General features: G+C 46.2%; 1 protein-coding gene across 5 annotated transcripts in view; it reads left to right on the forward strand.

Annotated features, from left to right (window-relative positions):
* LOC138468387 (NACHT, LRR and PYD domains-containing protein 3-like) overlaps window positions 1–20472 on the forward strand; it is a 1409260-nt gene that overhangs the window by 631796 nt on the left and 756992 nt on the right. For all 5 annotated transcript variants that reach the window (XM_069608927.1, XM_069608925.1, XM_069608926.1 and 2 more), the window contains one exon: window positions 6965–7135. In XM_069608927.1, coding sequence (XP_069465028.1) covers window positions 6965–7135 — 171 coding nt within the window. The remainder of the gene's footprint in view (window positions 1–6964; window positions 7136–20472) is intronic.

The raw sequence follows: 20472 nt of genomic DNA on the forward strand, positions 1-20472 counted from the left end.
TTGTTCTTCGTACCCAAAAAGGAAGGTGACCTCAGAACGTGCATAGACTACTGCGCATTGAACCAGATAACTGTTAAGAACCGATACCCGTTGCCTCTGATCCCTGAACTACTAGACCAAGTGAAGGACGCTTGTATATACACTATATTAGATCTCCGGGGGGCATACCATCTGGTACGTGTAAAAGAGGGCGACGAATGGAAGACTGCTTTCCGTACTAAGTATGGGTTATTCGAATACCAGGTGATGCCTTTCGGGTTGTGCAATGCACCAGCAGCCTTCCAATACTTCATGAACAATGTCCTTCGTGAACTCATTGATGTTTGTCTTGTCGTGTATATCGATGATATTCTAGTATACTCCTCTTCAGTATCTGACCATGTGAAGCAACGTCCGAGCAGTCCTTGAGAAATTGCGCCAGCACAAACTATATGCAAAACTAGAAAAATGCATTTTTTATGCCACAGAAGTTGAATTCCTTGGGTTTATCTTGACCCCAAAGGGAGTCCGAATGGACTCACGAAAGGTGGATGCAATCCTTAAGTGGCCATCACCAAGTTCAGTTAAAGGAGTACAAAGCATGCTCGGCTTTGCTAATTTCTACCGCAGATTCATCCCCGATTTTTCACATGTCGTACATCCCATCACAGCACTCTTGCGAAAAAATAAACGCTTTATGTGGACTGAAGAAGCTGAAAATGCCTTCCAAGAGCTGAAAGCAAAATTCACGTCTGCACCTGTGTTAAAGCACCCGCGCCCTGAACTTCCATACATAGTGGAAACTGATGCATCCAGTCTAGCCATGGGAGCTGTCCTGTCTCAAAAGGACCCTGAAACTGGCCAGCTTCACCCAGTAGCATTTTGGTCCAGAAAGTTCTTGGCACCCGAGTTAAACTATGCGGTTACCGAAAAGGAGTTATTAGCCATTAAATCCGCCTTCAAGGCTTGGCGGTACTATCTTCTCGGTGCCAGGCATACCATTACTGTGATCACCGATCACCGGAACTTACAGTATTTAAAAACAGCCAAGGCCCAATCGTCACGTCAACTCCGATGGGCATTGTTCTTTGCCGAGTTAGATTTTGTGATAACCTATCGACCAGGTTGTAAGAATGGTAAAGCAGATGCCTTATCCCGGATAGGGTTGGGAGAGGCAGAAGTGAACCCAGAACCAGTACCTATAATTTCCGAACAAAGGATTCTTGGCATGACTACTCTACAGACACTAGAGGACATTCGGGTAAAGATCCAGAATCTCTTTCATCCTACAGCCCTGCAGGACTGGGTAAAGAAAGGCCCGGACTACTCTGTCATCAATGATCTGCCTCATTACCAAGGGCGGCTATTTCTGCCACACAAGGAACTACAAAAGCTAGTCATTTCCCATTATCATGATACTCTAATGGAGGGGCACCCAGGTATTGAAAAAACTGAAGCTAAAATTAAAAGACAATTCTGGTGGCCCACCTGGCAAAAGGATATTAAATCATTTGTGATGTCTTGTGGCATTTGCGCCCAAAACAAAAGTCAAAAGAAAAAACCAGCTGGACTCTTCCAACCTTTAGACATTCCGCCTACACCATGGCACACCTTATCGTTAGACTTTATTACCGATCTACCTCCTTGTAATGGGTTTAACACCATTCTAGTTATTGTGGATCTTTTTTCCAAGATGGCCCACTTTATTCCTTTAAAACGACTACCTTCAGCCTCAATCCTGGCCAAAGAATAGAATTCCTCGAAAACATTGTTCGCATACATGGATTTCCGTCCGTGTTGGTCTCTGACTGGGGCAGTCAATTCATTTCACATGTTTGGGAAAAATGCTGTCAGTTGGCGCAAATCGATGTAAGGTTATCGACCAGTCACCAACCCCAGACCGATGGTCAAACGGAGAGGACCAACCAGACTCTCGAACAATACCAGACTCTCGAACAATAACAATAGTATGTTACATCAGACTGAGAGTAATTGGAAAGACATTCTTTGGATCGCCGAATATGCATACAATAATTCAGTACACTCTGGAACTGGACAAAGCCCCTTTTATACATTATATGGGCACCATCCTCGAACCTCAGACCTTGACTCACCCCAACACTTAGAAATGCCCGCAGTCGCCATCTGCACGCTACGATTACAGAAGCCTTTAAAGAAGCAACTACACATTTAAAACATGCGAAAGAAAAATACAAGAAAGATGCTGATCGGCATAGAAGTGATTCTCCACAATACCAAATAGGGGACCCCAAGTATGGTTAGCCACAAAACCTATACCTCTAAAGGGAACACAGACCTTTAACCCCAGATATTTGGGACCTTACTCTATTAAGGCCATTATCAACCCGGTGGCTGTCAAGTTGGACTTACCTGCTAATATGCAAATTTATCCCGTCTTTCATGTGTCACTTTTGAAGCCAGTACAGCCAGGGACAAGACTAACCAAGCCACCAGACCCCATCCTTGTAGACGGAGAACCCGAATTTGAAGTTAAGAACATCCTGGACTCCAAGCTGATAAAGTCAAAACTTTTTTATTTAATCGACTGGAAAGGTTACGGACCACAGGAAAGGTCATGGGAACCTAGTGACCATGTTCATGCAGCCCGATTGGTGAAAAAATTCCATCGGAATTTCCCAAACAAACTGAAACCACAGGGAAGAATGACATTAGGAGGGGCCTTGGGGGGGGGGGGGGGGGGAGTGCTGTCATGATGCCTACCCCCGGGGCCCCAGACCAAGTCCAGCAACCCCGGAAGCAGGCATCAAGTTACTCCAAGCAAGCCCAACAACCCCCGCTAGAGGCTATTTGGGTGCAGTCCTGGCGCCTATGGCGCCAGGCTCATATGGAGAGTCAGTCCTGGCGCCATAGGCGCCTGGCTCATAGATTAAAACTTACCTGATGCAGACCATGCTGCAAGAGCTCCAAGCCAAACGAGGCTTGGAAGGGACTATTTTACCTACGGACTATTTTTTTACTCTGGTGGGGCTGGGGAGGAATACTTACCTGGGACTACTTTGGAGGCTATTTAAACCACGCCCGAAGAGCAGCACACGCTTCGCGTTATTCTGCATCCAGCAGCGTAACGCTCACCGTGCCTGCAAGTCTGCATCCAGTCTTCTGCCACGCCCGCCTCGAGTTAGGAGCTCCAAGAAAATGGGAGAAAGAAGGAGAAAAGGTTAGAACAAGAGCAATACCTTTGATCCTTACCTGAATTCCCGATCCATCGCGCCTTCGAGCTGGGAAGTTATTTTCTGCGCGTCGCCTCACCTGCTGCAGCGCCGCGCTGAACTCACCGGCCTTCGCAGCATCTTCACATTTCACTGCATCCTCCTGCATGTTACCGCTGCACTCCGGCACCTAAAGAGAAGACAAGAACAGCAAGGTGAGCCAAGGGAATACACAGAGGAATACCCCCCATAGACTTACCTGATTTTACCACCGGGGGTACTATTCTTCTTCACGGGTCGGCGCAGCTTCCACTGCATCCTAGCCGAACCCTGGCCCCAAAGGGAAACAAAAGGACAGCAAGGTGAAACCAGGGACTAACAAGGGGAACCCTCCTCACCACAAAAGACTTGCCTGATTTTACCGCCGGAGGCATTATTCCCCGAGACTTCATACTTTCTCTCAGCGCCTGATTAAGGGAGAAAGCAACAGGTTACATATGGACATTATTTTATCGAACTGTGTTGGATAATACAAATCCTTACCAGAACATTACCGGTTGCCACCAGGAACTCTTCAGTATGGTCAAGCTGCAACCTGCAAGGAATCGGACAAGAGTGAAAGTCAGGCATTTGAACTCTTACGAACTACATACTTACGGCGTCTTGCCGGGAATATCAGAGTTAATATTGTCCTGGAACTCACCAATTCCTTCGAGCCAGTGAAGCAACTGGTTATCTACGCGCCCCTGCGCTCAATGCAGGATGGAGAGTTCATCTTTTCAAATCATCAGGTGAGACTATAAGAGGGAACATCCAAGGTGATCAGTGGGGAGAATAGCGGGGTGGGGGGATTTACACTCAACTCCACGGGTGGTTAATTCCCTTTCTCCACTTGCAGAAGAATATTTCTACGGGCCAAGCAAATGAAGCTAGGTGGGCCAGTCCATTCCGTCTTCTTGGCCCTCCGTGTCACATTGGTGGAGACCGCAGCAGTCCAGTCCAGATCGACGCCTCTGTGGGAGCCAGGTGAGCGTAAAAAGAATTTCCCCCGAGAGGAGCTCTAGGGGACGCGTTCGTAGTGGACTGGGAGTTTCCACTCCTGTACGCGTTTCCACCAGTCCCTGTCATTCCTCAAATCATCAGGAGGTTGAGAAGATTCCGGAGGACCATGATCCTAATTGCCCCAGACTGGGCCAGGAGAACGTGGTACCCGGACCTTCTGGACATGTCCATCTGCCCTCCAATTCGCCTTCCACTCAAGGTGAATCTTCTCACACAGAAGGGAGGTCAGGTTCTCCATCCAGACATCAGAACCCTCAACCTTCACGCTTGGCTTCTGAAAGGTTGAGATACAAGGATTGGGACCTCCCTGATGACGTTATGGAGGTGTTGCTTTCGGCCAGAAGGCCAGCAACAAAGTCTTTATACCGCTGCCGTTGGAACAAATTGTGCAGCTGGTGTAGAGAAGAGAATATTGACCCCTTTTCATGTGGTACACCAACGGTGTTATCCTTTCTACTCTATTTGGTAAATTCAGGCCTTCAAGTTGGCACTATCAAGGGCTATCTCGCAGCGCTATCGATCTTCAAGCGCACTGCAGAGGAGCCATCGTATTTCAAATTACCCTTAGTAATACAATTCCTAAAGGGATTAACTAATGTCTATTCTCCAAGACCATTCCAAGTTCCCTTATGGGACCTATATTTAGTCTTAAATTTCCTGATGGGTACTCCTTTCGAACCACTCCACTCTTGTTCGCTAAGATTTCTCATCCTTAAAACTGTCTTATTAGCGGCACTAACATCTGCTAGAAGGGTGAGCGAGTTACAAGCTCTATCTTGTAAACCCCCTCATACAATTTTTCATGAAGACAAAGTTGTCCTACAGGTGAAGCCTAATTTCCTCCCAAAGGTGGTTTCTGAAGATTACCTTACCTTCATTCTATCCCCCTCCCCATCCGGGGAAAGAGGAAGAAAGGCTACATAGGCTGGACCCAAGGCGGTCTTTAAGCTTTTACATTAGCAGACTTGCTAGGATTAGGCAAGCAGACCAACTGTTCGTAGGTTACTTAGGGCACAAATTGGGACTACCGATAACAAAACAGACCATTTCCAGATGGATTATTTTGGCCATTCTGGAATGTTACAAACTAGCAGTGAATGAGCCTCCTCAAAATCTTAGGGTTCATTCAACCAGGGCTATCGCAGCCTTTTCGGCCCTCCAAAGAGGGATTCCGGTTCGAGATATATGTGCGGCTGCCACATGGTCGTCCGCACATACCTTCACAAGATTTTACAACCTGGATTCCTCCTCTAGTCAAGAGACTAGGTTTGGAAAAGCAGTATTGCATTCTGTTCATTCCTAAAAGGAAACATGGCGTTTTTACTCCAACCTCCAATTACACAACACTGCTATGGAAGTCTATCAAAGATAAGGAATACGTCGGAGGACAAAATCCCTTCGAAGAATAAGTTACTTCTTACCTGGTAACATTCTTTCGATGGGATGTTCCTCCGACGTATTCCTTATCGCCCCTCCCATCCATCCCCACAGTAATACTTCCCTTGTGGTTGCAGCTTACGCTCCTTCAAGGTCAATAACCAATTCAGGCATGACTTACCTTATGCTACAAAACGGAACTGAGCAACGGACGCTGCGCGTGGCTATTTATGGGCATGGTGACGTCGGCGCCAATACGGTGGCTGTCGAGGGACACCAACTCGACGGATGTCGATGCGCAGCACCTTCTGCTGAGAAAAGTTTCCGAGGCCAGCAAGCTGGAGACGAATTATCAAAGATAAGGAATACGTCGGAGGAACATCCCATCGAAAGAACGTTACCAGGTAAGAAGTAACTTGTTCTTCTATTGTACCTTTTCCATATTTTGTATGCTAGTATGAGGGTCAGATGTATTTTGGATACAAAGTCACTTTGCATTCGTTTTGGTTTCATAGGTAGGGACATTCTCATTTGGTTAGGGCAAGATAAGTCTTTTTTCCAACCCCATTTTCTTTTAATAATAAACTGGTGAATATTGAAAACACTTCAACTTTGTTTCTGCCTCTCATTGCTGACCCCTTAAAATATGAAGTACATCACCTAAAAAGGTCCTGAGAAAGATATATCAATCTGGACTAGCAAAAGGCTGTGTTAAATCACAGTGAAGAGGAGTGAAACCCTGGCAAGGAAGTACACCAGGTATCCTACCAAGACACAGACTTACAGCCAAGTTGTTTTATTTACCAGTTGTGTTGTTGATCAAGAGAAGAGGAGTGAAACCCTGACCATTTATATTCTACAATCATTCTAAGTTCAAGTGCGATTGTGTCAGAGGAGCAAGTGCTTTATTATTTAATGATGCGCCTTGATCCCTCTCCCAATGAACACTCTTCTATGAAGTAGAGATGCTTCCTCCCTCAAGCCGTCCTACAATTCAAACTGCAACTATATCCCAATAACTCATTCCGATGAACCTCCCATTTCTTCACCTTAATTCTCCCTCATGCTGCAGTCACACCAATATATGTTGCCCATTAATCTGTTACCACCCTCCCCATCCTCTTGTGCATGCTAGCGCCAAGTGGCAATTCACTTTTCAGTGCACGCTTTTATGATAAAGCAGCTGTGAACAGGTTTTGATGAAACGTTCAAAGATGTTATTTGGGAGAGGAGAATTATAAGGTGACATAGCAGCAGATTTGTGAGATCATAAATAGGCCAGAAATTAAGATAAAGTGAAGTCGTGATATCTCTCGCCATGCTCCGATTCACGTCTCCATCTCTTTCTCCTGCAGGTTGCTGGACTGCTCTCTGACTGAGTCGTGCTGTGCAGATCTTGCTTCTGTTCTCAGAATGAACACATCTCTCACTAGGCTTGTCCTCCGCACCAATAACCTGAAGGACTCTGGAGTGAAGGTGTTGTGTGAAGGACTGAAACCTCCAGCCTGCAAAATACAGACCCTGGGGTAGGCAACTGCACATGTCTCCCTTATTCCTTTTTATAGCTGCTGAATGTAGAGAGTCCATGTGCACATTTTGGATGGGTCAAATGTTTACACTAACACCTGTTTCTAGTGGATGTTGATGAACAAATGGAAACACTCCATGGATTGTTATACTGTGTTCTTTATTGGTGCTTTCATCTTTTAAAAATAACATGAACCCCTCAGCTGCCCTAAAACATATATACATTCTAGTTCCATGCAAAATCATTACAATACCAGCAGACGTATGCAAATGAACAGTATTATAATTGGAGATTATGACAGAGTGGCATTAATAGCACAAGGCCATGGTTGTCCCAAAGTGTCTTTATGATTACATTAGACAGATTTCTTGCATGTCTTTCCCCCTTGGTCTGTTAGGTGTCATTAGTCTCTCAGAGGCTGCTTTATATTTCCTCATCACTTCTACCATGTTATAGGCTCTTTATAAACTTATCAATGCCACTCTCAGGTTCAATGCATCTTAAAGATTTCTTAGCACACTTTCACGAGTCCGGATAACCCTGGCCCGCCTCTCCTAGGCTGGCTGAACTATGAATGGTGTGAAGAATTGGGAGCCACACAGACAGATCCAGGAGCTTCTGACAGGTTTTGCACAGAGAACTGCTGATCTCAACAGCCCCACCTGTTAAGTCACTCTATGTAGTAATTCATAGCAAGCAAGCCAAATGCAGTGAAGCCAGCTCTCTCTACCCTGTCAAAATACACAGACATCAGTCATAATATACTTTATTGTGGGCACAGCTGATTCTGCTTCACAGAGATTGCTGAATGCAGTCTTCCCGCTGCAGACAGAAAAACACTTAACAAGGATTACATCCTGTGACGTTGCTCGTAAACAATTGGATGTGAAATACAGTACATGGGGAACACAGCAGATACGAAATGCATCCTTTGAAATAGAGTTAGCCAGCAGATTCTGAGTCATTTACACAAAGAGAGGGGAAGTGCTGCAGGGCAGAATGAGAGCCGAGTAAAACAAAACAGGGCAAGTTACAAAATATGGAAGCAATATAATTATAGGCTGGGAAATGCAGTTAGATCACATTATATATTGCACCAATTTCTTCTGCTCCTCTCAGCCCCTTGTCACTATCTGAAACCTTCCAATGCCCATGTCAGGATCTAAACATCTTTCAGATTTCTCTTCGCTTTCTAAAACATCTCAACACCCCTCCCAAGTTCTAGGTATGTGTCGCACTTCCTAGCAACCTCCTCACGTTCTTGACACTCTTAAAGTTCTCAAAATACGACTCATGCTCTGGGCATCCACCAGACCTCTCCGGATCTCAGTGCTTTCTCAGCCTTCTCAGGGTCTAGGCACTTAACAACCCTGTTCGGTGTCTTTCCGATGTTTCTCCACTCACTATTGTCATAAAAGTATCTACTGTGGTATGTCAGAATCAGGAGACAGACAAGGTGACATGGTAATGGATTTGCTTTTTGTTTCCCAACATAAACAACTAGACTGTCCGATGTCTAAGAGTTTAATAAATTAAATATCAAAAGGTTGCTTGTCAGGATGTCTTTACAAACCCAAGAAAAGTGCTCTGTCCAGAATCCTATACTAACCTAAGATCTGTCTCTTCTACTATTAACAAAACATATTCTGTTTTTGGCCCTTGCAATGGAATGGTGGTTGGTTTCTGATAACCACCCTGGTAAGTCTTTCTCAATTGGGTGCCTTACTCCTGTTGCACTGTCTAAAGCTGAATTTCTTTCCAGATCGCTTTTTCTGAAACACAGTTCTGTCCAGTCCACAAAATGGTCTCTCTTGCTCTCTTTTCACACTCCTCAAGACTGTCCAGTCTGTATTCTTTTCCTGTGCGGTGAGACCAGGGCCTCATTATAAATTGGCTGGTACACAGTAAAAGTGCTGGTAATAACGTTTACCCGCACTTTTAATGGACCAGCCAACTACAACTTTGCCGGTAGGGATGGAGGATTTACCTCCAGCTAGCTGCTGGAGGTAAACCTGACCGGTATTACCGGTAATATTTTATTTATTATAATTGTTTTAAGTATTTTTATTTTATTATATTTGGTTTAATCAAACCTTTACACATGTACATTTAAATCACATATCTCATAGAGTAATTAAAAAAAAGCAACACAAAAAATGAAAATAAAAAGGACAAGGAAGAATAAAAGCATTAATTAAATATGTCCTCTTACTCTTCATGATAAAATGAAAACGAAGAAAAGAGCCAAGCAGAACCCAGGAAATAGAATCAATCTCCCACCCAACAGGCAATAGTTCTTTGTTCTCCTACAATCCAGAACAGTTAATGGCATGTATACATTGTTGTAGTTCATTCAATTACCCAAATTGACCACACGAATCATTCCATTATTACATTCTACTCCATCTTCATAGTCCTACTGAAACCTGAGAGTGCTAGTCCTTCACGGACATTTTGGATATTAAGACAGCATTTCCATAATATATCAGAAGAGCATGACAGATGATAGTCATTCAAAGATCTTAAATAGACATTCCTTATATCTTTCAGTGGTTCACACTCCAAAACGAGATGTTTCGCGGACTCGGGCATAGAATGACAAAACCTGCACCCCGATTCCTCAGGTGATATTTGTTTCCTTCTTAACAATATATCTTTGGTTGACAGGATATTCCATCTCAACCTCAGCAATAGCCACCAATAGCCTCGATTTGGAAATTGGAACAATATTTTAGAGAGGGATCCTCAGCACTTATGTTTATGGGCCAAATGACTCATTGAGGGATATGAGTGGAAAGATTCAGTGCTAAAGATCCAATCCTGCTCAAACAGCAGTTTTTTGATTAGCAATGGATTACTAACCAGTACTTCCAAATTGGTACCTAGTTTTTGAAGGATTGTTTCACATGTATTCTTAAATTCTAATAAGTACAGTGAGCTGTTTATATGATTTCCCATAAGCTCATAAAGAGTTTGCAAAGTAGGGGCCACAGTTTTCGAATATAATGTTAATAGCCTCCACTGTACTCGGGCCCAAAGTGAAACATATCCTAGTTCATATCTGATCGCCGCTAGCGGCACGGCTTTAGGTATACCAAGGATCTGTCTCCAAATTGTTCCCTCAATTTTCCTCAGATTTTCCTCAGTCATACCAGTAAAGACTAGTTCCAAACCGTATACCAATTTAGGTACAGTCTTGCCCTCAAAGAACATTTGTGCAGGTTTAAGGAGAACCTACCGAATTTCTGATCAATCTCAACAATCTAAGATTCCAAAAACCTAGCCTTATTTGAGAGGATCTCCCTATGGGATTTGCCCCACCCCCTTGTGGGATCAGACATGGAATCCCAGATATGTAACACTGGTGGATTTGCTCACTGAGGTTCCTTCAATATGCCAAATTGGATGATCATTCTTTCATGGTGCTTTAGTAAATGCAAAGATTTTAGTTTTATTTGGGTTTATGACAAGCCCATTTTCAGTTGCATATTTGGAGAAAATATCGATCAGGTGTTGCAGACCCACCTTTGTACGATCAAAGATCAGGAAGTCATCCACTTATGCCAGCCAAACGATTTTACTTTGACCTATTCTCATAATACTTGCAGCCACATCTGACATGTATTGATTAAAGATCCATGGTGCCAAGACGCACCCTTGTCTAACCCCCCGATAAGATCGTATTTTCGTCGACATGTCTCCTTTCTGACTCAAACACACCTGAATACCACAGTTTGTGTATACTTCCTCAATGAGTCTCAAGAGTCCCATCGGCAGACCCCAGGTTGCCAGTTTCTTCCATAGTTCACACAATGAAATGCAGCTGAGAGGTCCATGGAGGCCATAAAAGTACAGCCCTTCATCTCTCTCCATGAATCCTCTTGAATGCATTTGAGGGTGAGCCCATTGATTTTCTTTGAGTGGCCCTTTCGGAACCCAGTTTGGAATTCACTAAGTGGATGGATTTCTTTTCCCATTCCTCCAAGTGCGAGAGCAGTAGAGCAGAGAAGTTTTTACAGTCTGCATCTATTATAGATATCGGCCGGTAATTTTTTGGATCAAACCTTCTCCCGCACTTGAAGATGAGAACGACATGGGCTGTGCTCCATGATACCGGGGTAATACCTGTCCGAAATATGTCCCTAAATTCATACAGCAAGAGGTTTGCCCAAAGATTTCAGTCAGCCTTAAAGGTTTTGTTGGTAAGACCATTGGGTCCTGATGCTCGTGACCCTTTACATTTTGTTATTAAATCCCAGACTGTCCCGATCTCCGGGAGGGTTCTCATTTATCAAATTCTGATTTAATCATGTTTTAATTTCCTCTGATTCACTAATTGGATCTCCAAACCTTTTGCCGAAAAACTCAATCCATTCTGATTTTGAGATCGGATTCAGCTGAGATACAACATACTTAGTGTCTTGTCCATTGACCAGTGACCAAAAGGCACTAACTTTAGCCTTAATTAATGTTCCCAACATGACTTCGGCATCTTGTTTTAGAAGCTGGCTTTTAATACCTTTACAGACGTTTTTAAACTTCTGTTTTCTCAACGTAGTCCTCCTTTTTCAGACGGGCTCATCCTGCACAGACCTTCCAATACTATGTATATTTCTTCTCATTGCCGTTTTGGCTAAGGCTATATCCTCGTCGTGACAGTGATTGTGCCTAATAATGTGCCCTCTTCCTTTTGCCCTTATGGAAACATCTGCAATAATAGTTTCAATAAGACTCTGGATCTCATGAGTATTATCATTATTCAATTTCCAATCTAATGTGGAGTTATTCAGAGAGACCCAAAGATTACAGTTTAGGCTCTCCATATTTTTATCAGACCATCTGACCGCATTCCCGGATACACTCGCCACCATTTGAGGTTGTGCTCTAAAGTATCTATTCGTGATAACACCCTCCCACAGTCTGCGTCGCATCTCCAGAGTAGCAGGAGCTCCTTCACTGCTGGAGCAGCGACCCCCACCTCTCAGATGCTTCACTATCTAAGGTAAGGCAAGGGGCACAGCTACAAATGTATATTTTCACTGAACATGCATTCTGCGCTCTGCTACAAGTGAACCGCGCCTAATTTGCACTGCTGATATTGCCGTGCTGCCGAAAATATTCCGTGCCTTCTGCCATTAATATTGCACGACCACCAGCAGCCAAGTACCAAGGAATCCATTGGTACACACGAGGTCCGGACCTGCTTCAAGATGGCCGCCCTCGCTCTGCTAACCTGAGCCTTCCTGCCTTTTCCACCTCAACCGAGGCTACTACTACTGATTGGCTGTGGCTTCACATATATTGCCCAATTATACGCCGGCGAGGCGTAAGCCGGCCCACTGATCTAAGGACCACGGAAACAAGGACCTGAACCTGTCCAGTACCTGCCCACGGAAACAAGGACCTGAACCTGTCCCGTACCTGTCCACGGAAACAAGGACCTGAAACTGTCCCGTACCTGTCCAGACCGTCCAGACGCCAGCGCCACAAAACTTTGTCGGCTGGTCCTCTACCTCGCCCCATTATAACACGCACCATCCTCGCAGTAAGCATATTTGTTCCCTGATATCATACTGTACCCATTCCTGATTCCTACTTCTGTAATTCATTGCTGTCGATTTCTGATCCTTTGCCTGCAATATATCGCCTTGCTCGCTGGCTTCACCTACCTGCTGCTCGTATCAACTACCATTATTCAAGTCCGATATACCGCACTTCAGGCCACTGTTAATTCACAGTGCCTGACGTCGGAATGACTAACTTGCGTTGCCGTACTCTCCTAATATCCAGACCCTATGCATACCCTACAGCGCTCCACGAAAATGACACTGAGTGAGATTTCAACCCCACTGCAGCATCCATCCCAATTTTACTACTGCAGTGATCTGGCATTGCACACGAAGAAACTCTTCACTATTATTCGGTGACTGCCCTCGACACTAGTATTCTCTACGACAGCTTCTCTACCAATGATCTGACCGATCTAGCTGTAACATGCACCTGTTCTAGCCTAGCACAGCCCGCTTCAGCTGTGTTTTGGCTGCCTCCAGTGCTTTGCAATTAGTCACAACTTTGCCCAACCTGTTTGCTCATATTTACTTCAACTGCCTGATTCAATTTGTTTTGCCTGATTTAACTGTAACCTGCATCACACCTAGTCAGCACGCCCTGCCTTAGCTGTGCCTTGTACTCAGCCTAAACACTGCCCACTTTCATTGCTTATACATACTTCTGCCTGAATTAACTGCCACATACACTCTATCCAACTAGATGCCACATGCATTAGCCAACCTGTGCACTCTCGAATCTAGATGCTACCTATTATACCTCACCTATCTGTGTTATTTCAAATTTAGGAGTTACCCCATTGTATTTGAGCACCACCTTGTGAACCTCGTATTGCATTGTATTGCTCTGGGCCTGTGTACTACCTTGTGAACTCTATCCTGCGTTGCGGGTTTGGGTATCTGCTCTGCATCATTTGTGAACCCCTAATTGCACCGTACGGCTACCTGCCAGTACTGACTGACTGCCTATAATTGCTATGTTGACCTCTTCATTGTTTATCTACCTTGCGCGCGCATATTGAGCAACTGATAACCCGCTTCGTACTCTCCCACTACTATGTATAACCAAAGCGTAGTATACACCTCCCTTCAACTTGCATTTTGCCTGTTAATCAATTTCACAGCATATCTAGAATCAGCCCAAACTCCCCCACAGCCGCACCATCACAGAACCACAAGCACATCTTCCTGTCATCCCTCTGTGCATCACAACAAACACGTAACACAGACCATCCAGAGCACGTACAACATATCAGCAGTACCTGTGACAACGCCTACCAACAACTCCCTTTTTACTTAACCATGGACGCCCTACTGGCTAACCCATACCTCAACAATCCAGCGCTCTGGCTACAACACTTCACCAGGAAACCCACGCCCAACCAACCGTGCCCTACTTCATTGAGAAACCTTAGACTAGGGTCCAGACTGCCACACATTGCCTACCACCGCTCCGTCAGCACCCAGCCTACCAAACCCTCTGATATCAAGCTTACTGCTGCTCCCACCCCCTCTTTGGACTCACCCTCGCTTGACCCTACCCCTGATTTATATACCTTACCGCCCACTACACAACCCTCAACAAGTATCAAAGCAGCTCTGATCAATTCTAGGTCTCTCACTGCCCATGCCCTTGACATGGCTGATCTCATCACCACTCATGACTTGGTCTTTATATCGGTCACTGAAACCTGACTCCATGCGGCCTCAGGACCTCTGTTATCCCTTGCGATCCCTGAAGGCTACACCATCATGAGAAGCGACCGTAACACTGCTCAAACTAAAGGAGGAGGTATAGCCATTATTCACAAAACAACTTTAAATCTCCGTCTCTCCACTCCTGGCCAATTCAAATCAGCAGAATCCCTCTCAGCCAAGTTTACCATCTCCCCCAACCAGACTATTACTGTCCACATTATTTACAGACCCCACGGCCCCATATCCACCTTAACGGAGGATCTTGCCCATATACTGTCCGAAAACACCAAGACCACTTCTCAAATCATCGTACTAGGCGATTTCAATTTAGGCCTCCTCGACCCCAACAACGCACCTGCCCATGATGTCAACAGTTTACTACTCAATCTAGGCTTCACACAACGTGTTATTGCACCTACTCACTCTAAAGGCAGAATCCTAGATTGTATTGTTGACCTTAATTGCGATGCCAAGGTCAATTCCAACCTACCATGTGCTTGGATGGACCATCATCTTATCGCCTTCAGCATCCCCACTAATACTGTCCACTCCATACCTAACATAACACCTGCTACACTCACCAGGAATAAGCGTAACATAACTTCTCCAGCATTGGATCTTTCATAGATTCACATGCTTGAATATAATTTAATAATAATTTTTTTTTTTTTTTTTTTTTTTTTTTTTATAAAATATACACACATTGCTACTTAGCAGTGCATGTACATAGCCCATTATGGCTTATGAGCCATTTCATTGTGTAGTCCCTCCACCTCACTTTGGTCCTTTATGGCCCCAGCCAATGAGGTGGCAGGGCTTAAGCTCCGCCCCCGGCAGCCATCTTTAGATTTTTCACCGCAGTCTAACAGACACAGGGAATCCTCAAGCTCTCTGAGCTTTTTCAAATTCTTTCTACTTTTGTGTGGAATATATTTGGTAAATATATTCCATTTTGTTCCCCTTCTCAGGGGCTTTGTTTCCAATTAACCTGGGAGACAAAACTTGTTGTTTTCCTCTCAAAATCGTCGACTGAACTTCTCTTCAGAAATGGAGGCACCTCAGGCTGTCAGGAAGCCTTCCCTGTTCAGGGACTGCACGAGGTGCAAAAAGAAATTGGTTTACAACAAAGACCCCCACGAGCATTGCATTTATTGTCTATACCCACATGACATTAAAAAATGCGAGATTTGTAGAACTTTTTCCACCAAGACCCTTCATGACAGGCATAGAAGACTCCTTTCTTACCTGGAATCCAGGGATCAATCTTCGGACGAAGAGTCTGTCAGAACAGCTCCTGTCCAATCCAGCACTCCATCTGAGAGACAAACTTCAAAGAGAAGGGCCTCTTCAGTGGAAAGGAGTTCCTCTCCCAAGTCCAAAAAGAGGAAGCTGGAATTGATACCCTTTCTGCCTCCAGTTGACTTACCAAGCCAGAAGAAGTCTGCAAAATCTGCCTCCAGAGGTAAGGAGGAGTTTGCAAAAAACGGGGGGGGGGGCAGTCGTCGGCGGGGAAACCGCCCACGAATGAAGGGAAAGGTAAAGGCCCGTCATCGGCCATACCGTCGACGAAACCAGCAACGACGACGACCACGCTTAAGACATCGTCGACAATAAGATCATCGTCATCGGACACGTCGACCGTGAAGCAATCGTCGACGAGCAAACACCACTCGTCCACGAAGCAGTCATCCATGACGCAGTCGTCCACGAAACGCATTCCACATTCGTCAACGAAGCTCTCGTCGACGGCAAACCCTCATTCGTCGACGGCGAAGCCCTCGTCGACGGGAAAATCTCAGTCGTCGACGGCGAAGCCCTCGTCGACGGGAAAATCTCAGTCGTCGACGAAATCTCATACGGGATGCTTGTTGACGAAGATAGCACCGCAAATAACGGAGGAATTGCGGCCTTCCACATTTGAAACTCCTGTCATTGAAAGCAATGTCATTGAGAAGAATACTGAAACTGAACCACTGGTACAGCAATTTTCACCTTTGGGTCACATGGCAGAACTTCCGGATGTAATTCTTCAGGAAGAATTCTCTGATGCGGAAGTGATGGAAGAGTCCACTGGTCCCTTACCTAAACAATACAGCCCTCCTTGGCAACCGTCCACGGGAGAATCCGAATACCCTCATGACCCGATACTCATGTTATCCGTGCAGAGGATTGTAGAAGAATTTTACAGGCGGCAAAAGGAGAAGCAAATCCCGATTGATCCCATAGAATCAGGAATTATTCCTAGAGAGTCATCTCCGATTCCAGGCACATCTGGTTGTTCTCCTCACAGGAGTAGACCGCAAAAACGGATGGGATCACCGGAACCTGCTCGAAGACCAAGGAGCAGCACCCACAGTGCTTCACCTACAAGAGTCCCGTCGCCACAGTCATCGCGCAGACCGCGATCTCCGGATGTGGACCCCACTATGGTACCGTCCACCATCTCGGTATCAGACTGGCAGGAGGATCCTTTTAGAGAATTCTCGGAACCAGAAGAAGGAGAAATAACACAGGAGCCAGACGCATCCAGTGAGTGGGATGACTACATAGTCGAGAAGCCAAGGAGGAGAGACTCGCCGGGCAAGGCCTCACCGCCGGATGATCTCGTCTCTTTCCACACCATTATAGGTAAAGCCGCAGAATTGTTTAAAATTCAGGTTTCTTCTGAGGAAAGGAAATCAGTGCTCTATGAGCACAGGTACAAACGAAGGAGGACAGTGACCACAATTCCTCTCCTCGATACCATCTGGGATTCCAGATCCAAGATCCTATCCACACCCTTATCGACTCCGGCACTAGTGTCCAGGCCAGAAAAGAAATATAAAGCTCCGGATTCGGCACCTCTTTGTTTGAGAGGTCATACGAAACCAGACTCGGTTATCACAGTGGCGGCCAGAAAGAAACTCGCCAACCCCTCCTCACCGTTGTCGGCACCACCGGATAAGGACGGACGTAAACTGGAAGCCATGGGCAGGAAAGTATCATCTTCTGCATCGCTTACAAGCAGAGCGGGCAATGCGCTGGCCATGACCGCAAGGTTCGATCGCGAGCTTTGGCTCCGCATGTCTAAATTGGCGAAACAATTACCACCAGAGCTCCAGGAGGAGGCAAAAAATATAATCGCGGATGGTGAAGCAACATCGGATCACATGATCGACGCAGCGGTTGATGTGGCCGAATCAGGCTTCAGGCAGATGGCGCACGGCACAGTGCTCAGAAGGCAGGCCTGGATGAAGGCTACTAACTTTAGACCTGAAGTCCAGGCGCAGATATTAGACATGCCGTTTGATGGACAAGATCTCTTTGGAAAGAAGATAGACGATCATTTGAAGGGAATCAAGACAGACAGGGACACAGCCAGAGCCATCAGTTCTTTAAAGGACAAAAGTAAGGACCATCGGTCTTTTCGTCCCTTTAGAGGCTCATCTTCCAAGTTCAGAGGATACGGTCGTTCCCCGTATGGTCAAAAAGCACAAGGCGGCACGTACCAAGACAATAAATATCAGTCATCCAGCAGATACGCCCATAGAGGCAGACGTGGCTCCGCCCAAGGGAAGTCACAAGGCAAGCAAAACTGACGACCAATGTTTCTCCCCTCTTCACCACACCCCGGTGGGGGGGAAGGGTGAGCCAGTTATTCCAGCGCTGGCAATCAATTACATCGGACAAATGGGTGTTGCAGGTGATCCGAAAGGGTCACACCTTAGAATTTCTGGACCAACCTCCTTCCCTGCCTCCAACATCTCGCAGAGTGCATATGCTAAGACAGGTCATGTCCGAAGTGCAAAAACTGCTCCAGAAGGCAGCAGTAGAACCAGTTCCTTATTCTCAGAGGGGAAAAGGTTTCTACTCCCGATTCTTCCTCGTCAGAAAGAAAAACGGTCAATGGAGACCCATTTTGGACCTGAGGGCACTCAACAAATTTATCAAGCGCATAACATTCAAGATGGTGGCTTTACAAGGGGTGCTACCTTGGTTAAACAAGCACGACTTCTTAGCCACTTTAGACTTGGAGGACGCATACTTCCATATACCGATCCATCCAGCGCACAGGCAGTTCCTCAGGTTCACGGTGGGAGAGCTTCACTTTCAGTTTCGACTGCTCCCGTTCGGGCTAAAATCGGCTCCGAGAGTTTTCACAAAATGCTTGGCGCCGGTAGCAGCAAGTCTCAGGAGGGCAGGAACGGACGTTTTTCCATACCTGGACGATTGGCTGATAAAGGCAAGTTCCGCTGCAAAGGCTCGCTCGGCAGTGTCGAGGACTGTCAACCTCCTAAAAGAGTTAGGTTTCTCCATAAACCAGACAAAGTCCTGCCCTATTCCCAGCAAGGTAGCTCTCTTCCTGGGAGTCGAACTCGATACCAGCATTCCCAGAGTGAGGCCATCCGCAGAAAGAATAGCAGCGATTCTACGCTCAACTTCGAACTTCCTACAGAAAGAGACAACATCCTTACGCTCTTACAAATCCATATTGGGCATGATGTCATCATGCATATTCCTCATACCGAACTGCAGGCTTCGCATGAGACCTGTGCAGGAAGCTCTGGACCACCAATGGAAACAAGCTTTCGGAGGCTGGGAAGACATTGTCCAGATTCCATCGACGTTGCACAAGGCCCTTCGATGGTGGAATGTTCCGAGGAATCTTCTGCAGGGGATGCCGTTTCAAGCACCGACATCGACCCTTCTGCTGAGGACGGACGCTTCCTTATCAGGTTGGGGCGCTCATCTTGCGGACCTCCAAACCAAGGGCTCTTGGTCGACACAAGAGTCCCAGCTCCACATCAACGTGTTAGAGCTCAGGGCCGTAAGGTTGGCGCTGAAAGCCTTCCTACCGGTTATAGCTGGTCAAGTTCTTACAGTCCAGACAGACAACACGACCTCCATGCACTATACAAACAAGCAGGGAGGCACGAAGTCACAGATCCTGTCGCAAGAAGCCCAACAGCTTTGGGCATGGGCCTTGCACTACGGGGTGCAGATCAGGGCAGAGCATCTTCCAGGAGTGGACAATGTCCTAGCGGACAGGCTAAGCAGAGAATACTCAGCGTCCCACGAGTGGGAGCTGGACGAAAAAGAAACCCAACGGATATTTGCCTTATGGGGCCATCCGCAGATCGACCTTTTTGCCACCAGGAACAACAAAAAATGCAAGAGATTTGCTTCAAGATACCCGGAGCACCAATCACTGGGAGACGCGTTCTCAGTGAATTGGTCGGGGAAGTTCCTCTATGCCTTCCCACCCATTCCCCTCATGTGGAGGGTACTTCGCAGGGTAAAAGAACAGGATTGTTCTTTGATTCTAATTGCACCGGATTGGGCACGGCAAGTCTGGTACCCGACGCTGAGGCATCTATCCTGTCAACCCCCGATTCGTCTCAAGACACATCAATATCTACTGACGCAACAGAACCGCAAGGTCCTCCACCACGACCCGAGGAGCCTGTCTCTCAAAGCATGGTTCCTGAGCAGCGCAAACTGATGCACCTAAAGTTACCATCGGAATGCTGGGATATCATCAGGGCCGCTAGAGCCCCGTCCACGCAAGTCACCTACACCAGGAAATGGACCAGGTTTTCCAAATGGTGCGAGACCTCTGCAATCGATCCCCTCACGGCCTCGGTTAATCAGATTCTGCCCTACTTGTTGCACCTGGCTAAGTCAGGGCTCTCACTGTCCTCTATCAAGGTCCATCTGTCAGCCATAGCGGCTTACACAGTAACCGCGGAGACGCAAGCCTTACTTTCCTTACCAGCGATTAAAATCTTCCTGAAAGGACTGATGCGTACTTATCCGCCTACACCTACACCAGTTCCGGACTGGAGCCTCAACACCGTCTTAACAGCCCTCATGCAACCTCCCTTCGAACCCATACACAGATGCGAAATGAAATTCTTGTCCTGGAAGACATCTTTCCTGATAGCCATCACATCAGCCAGAAGGATCAGTGAGTTACAAGCTTTGTCTTCTGAACCCCCGTTTACTTTGTTCCAGAAGGACCGCGTCATCTTAAGGCCTCACCCGAAGTTCCTCCCCAAGGTACTTTCGGAGATGTCGTTCACTGAGCGCA

Source organism: Ambystoma mexicanum, chromosome 4q, assembly GCF_040938575.1.
Source record: "Ambystoma mexicanum isolate Mex_15411 chromosome 4q, UKY_AmexF1_1, whole genome shotgun sequence".
In the NCBI taxonomy this organism is placed as follows: domain Eukaryota; kingdom Metazoa; phylum Chordata; class Amphibia; order Caudata; family Ambystomatidae; genus Ambystoma; species Ambystoma mexicanum.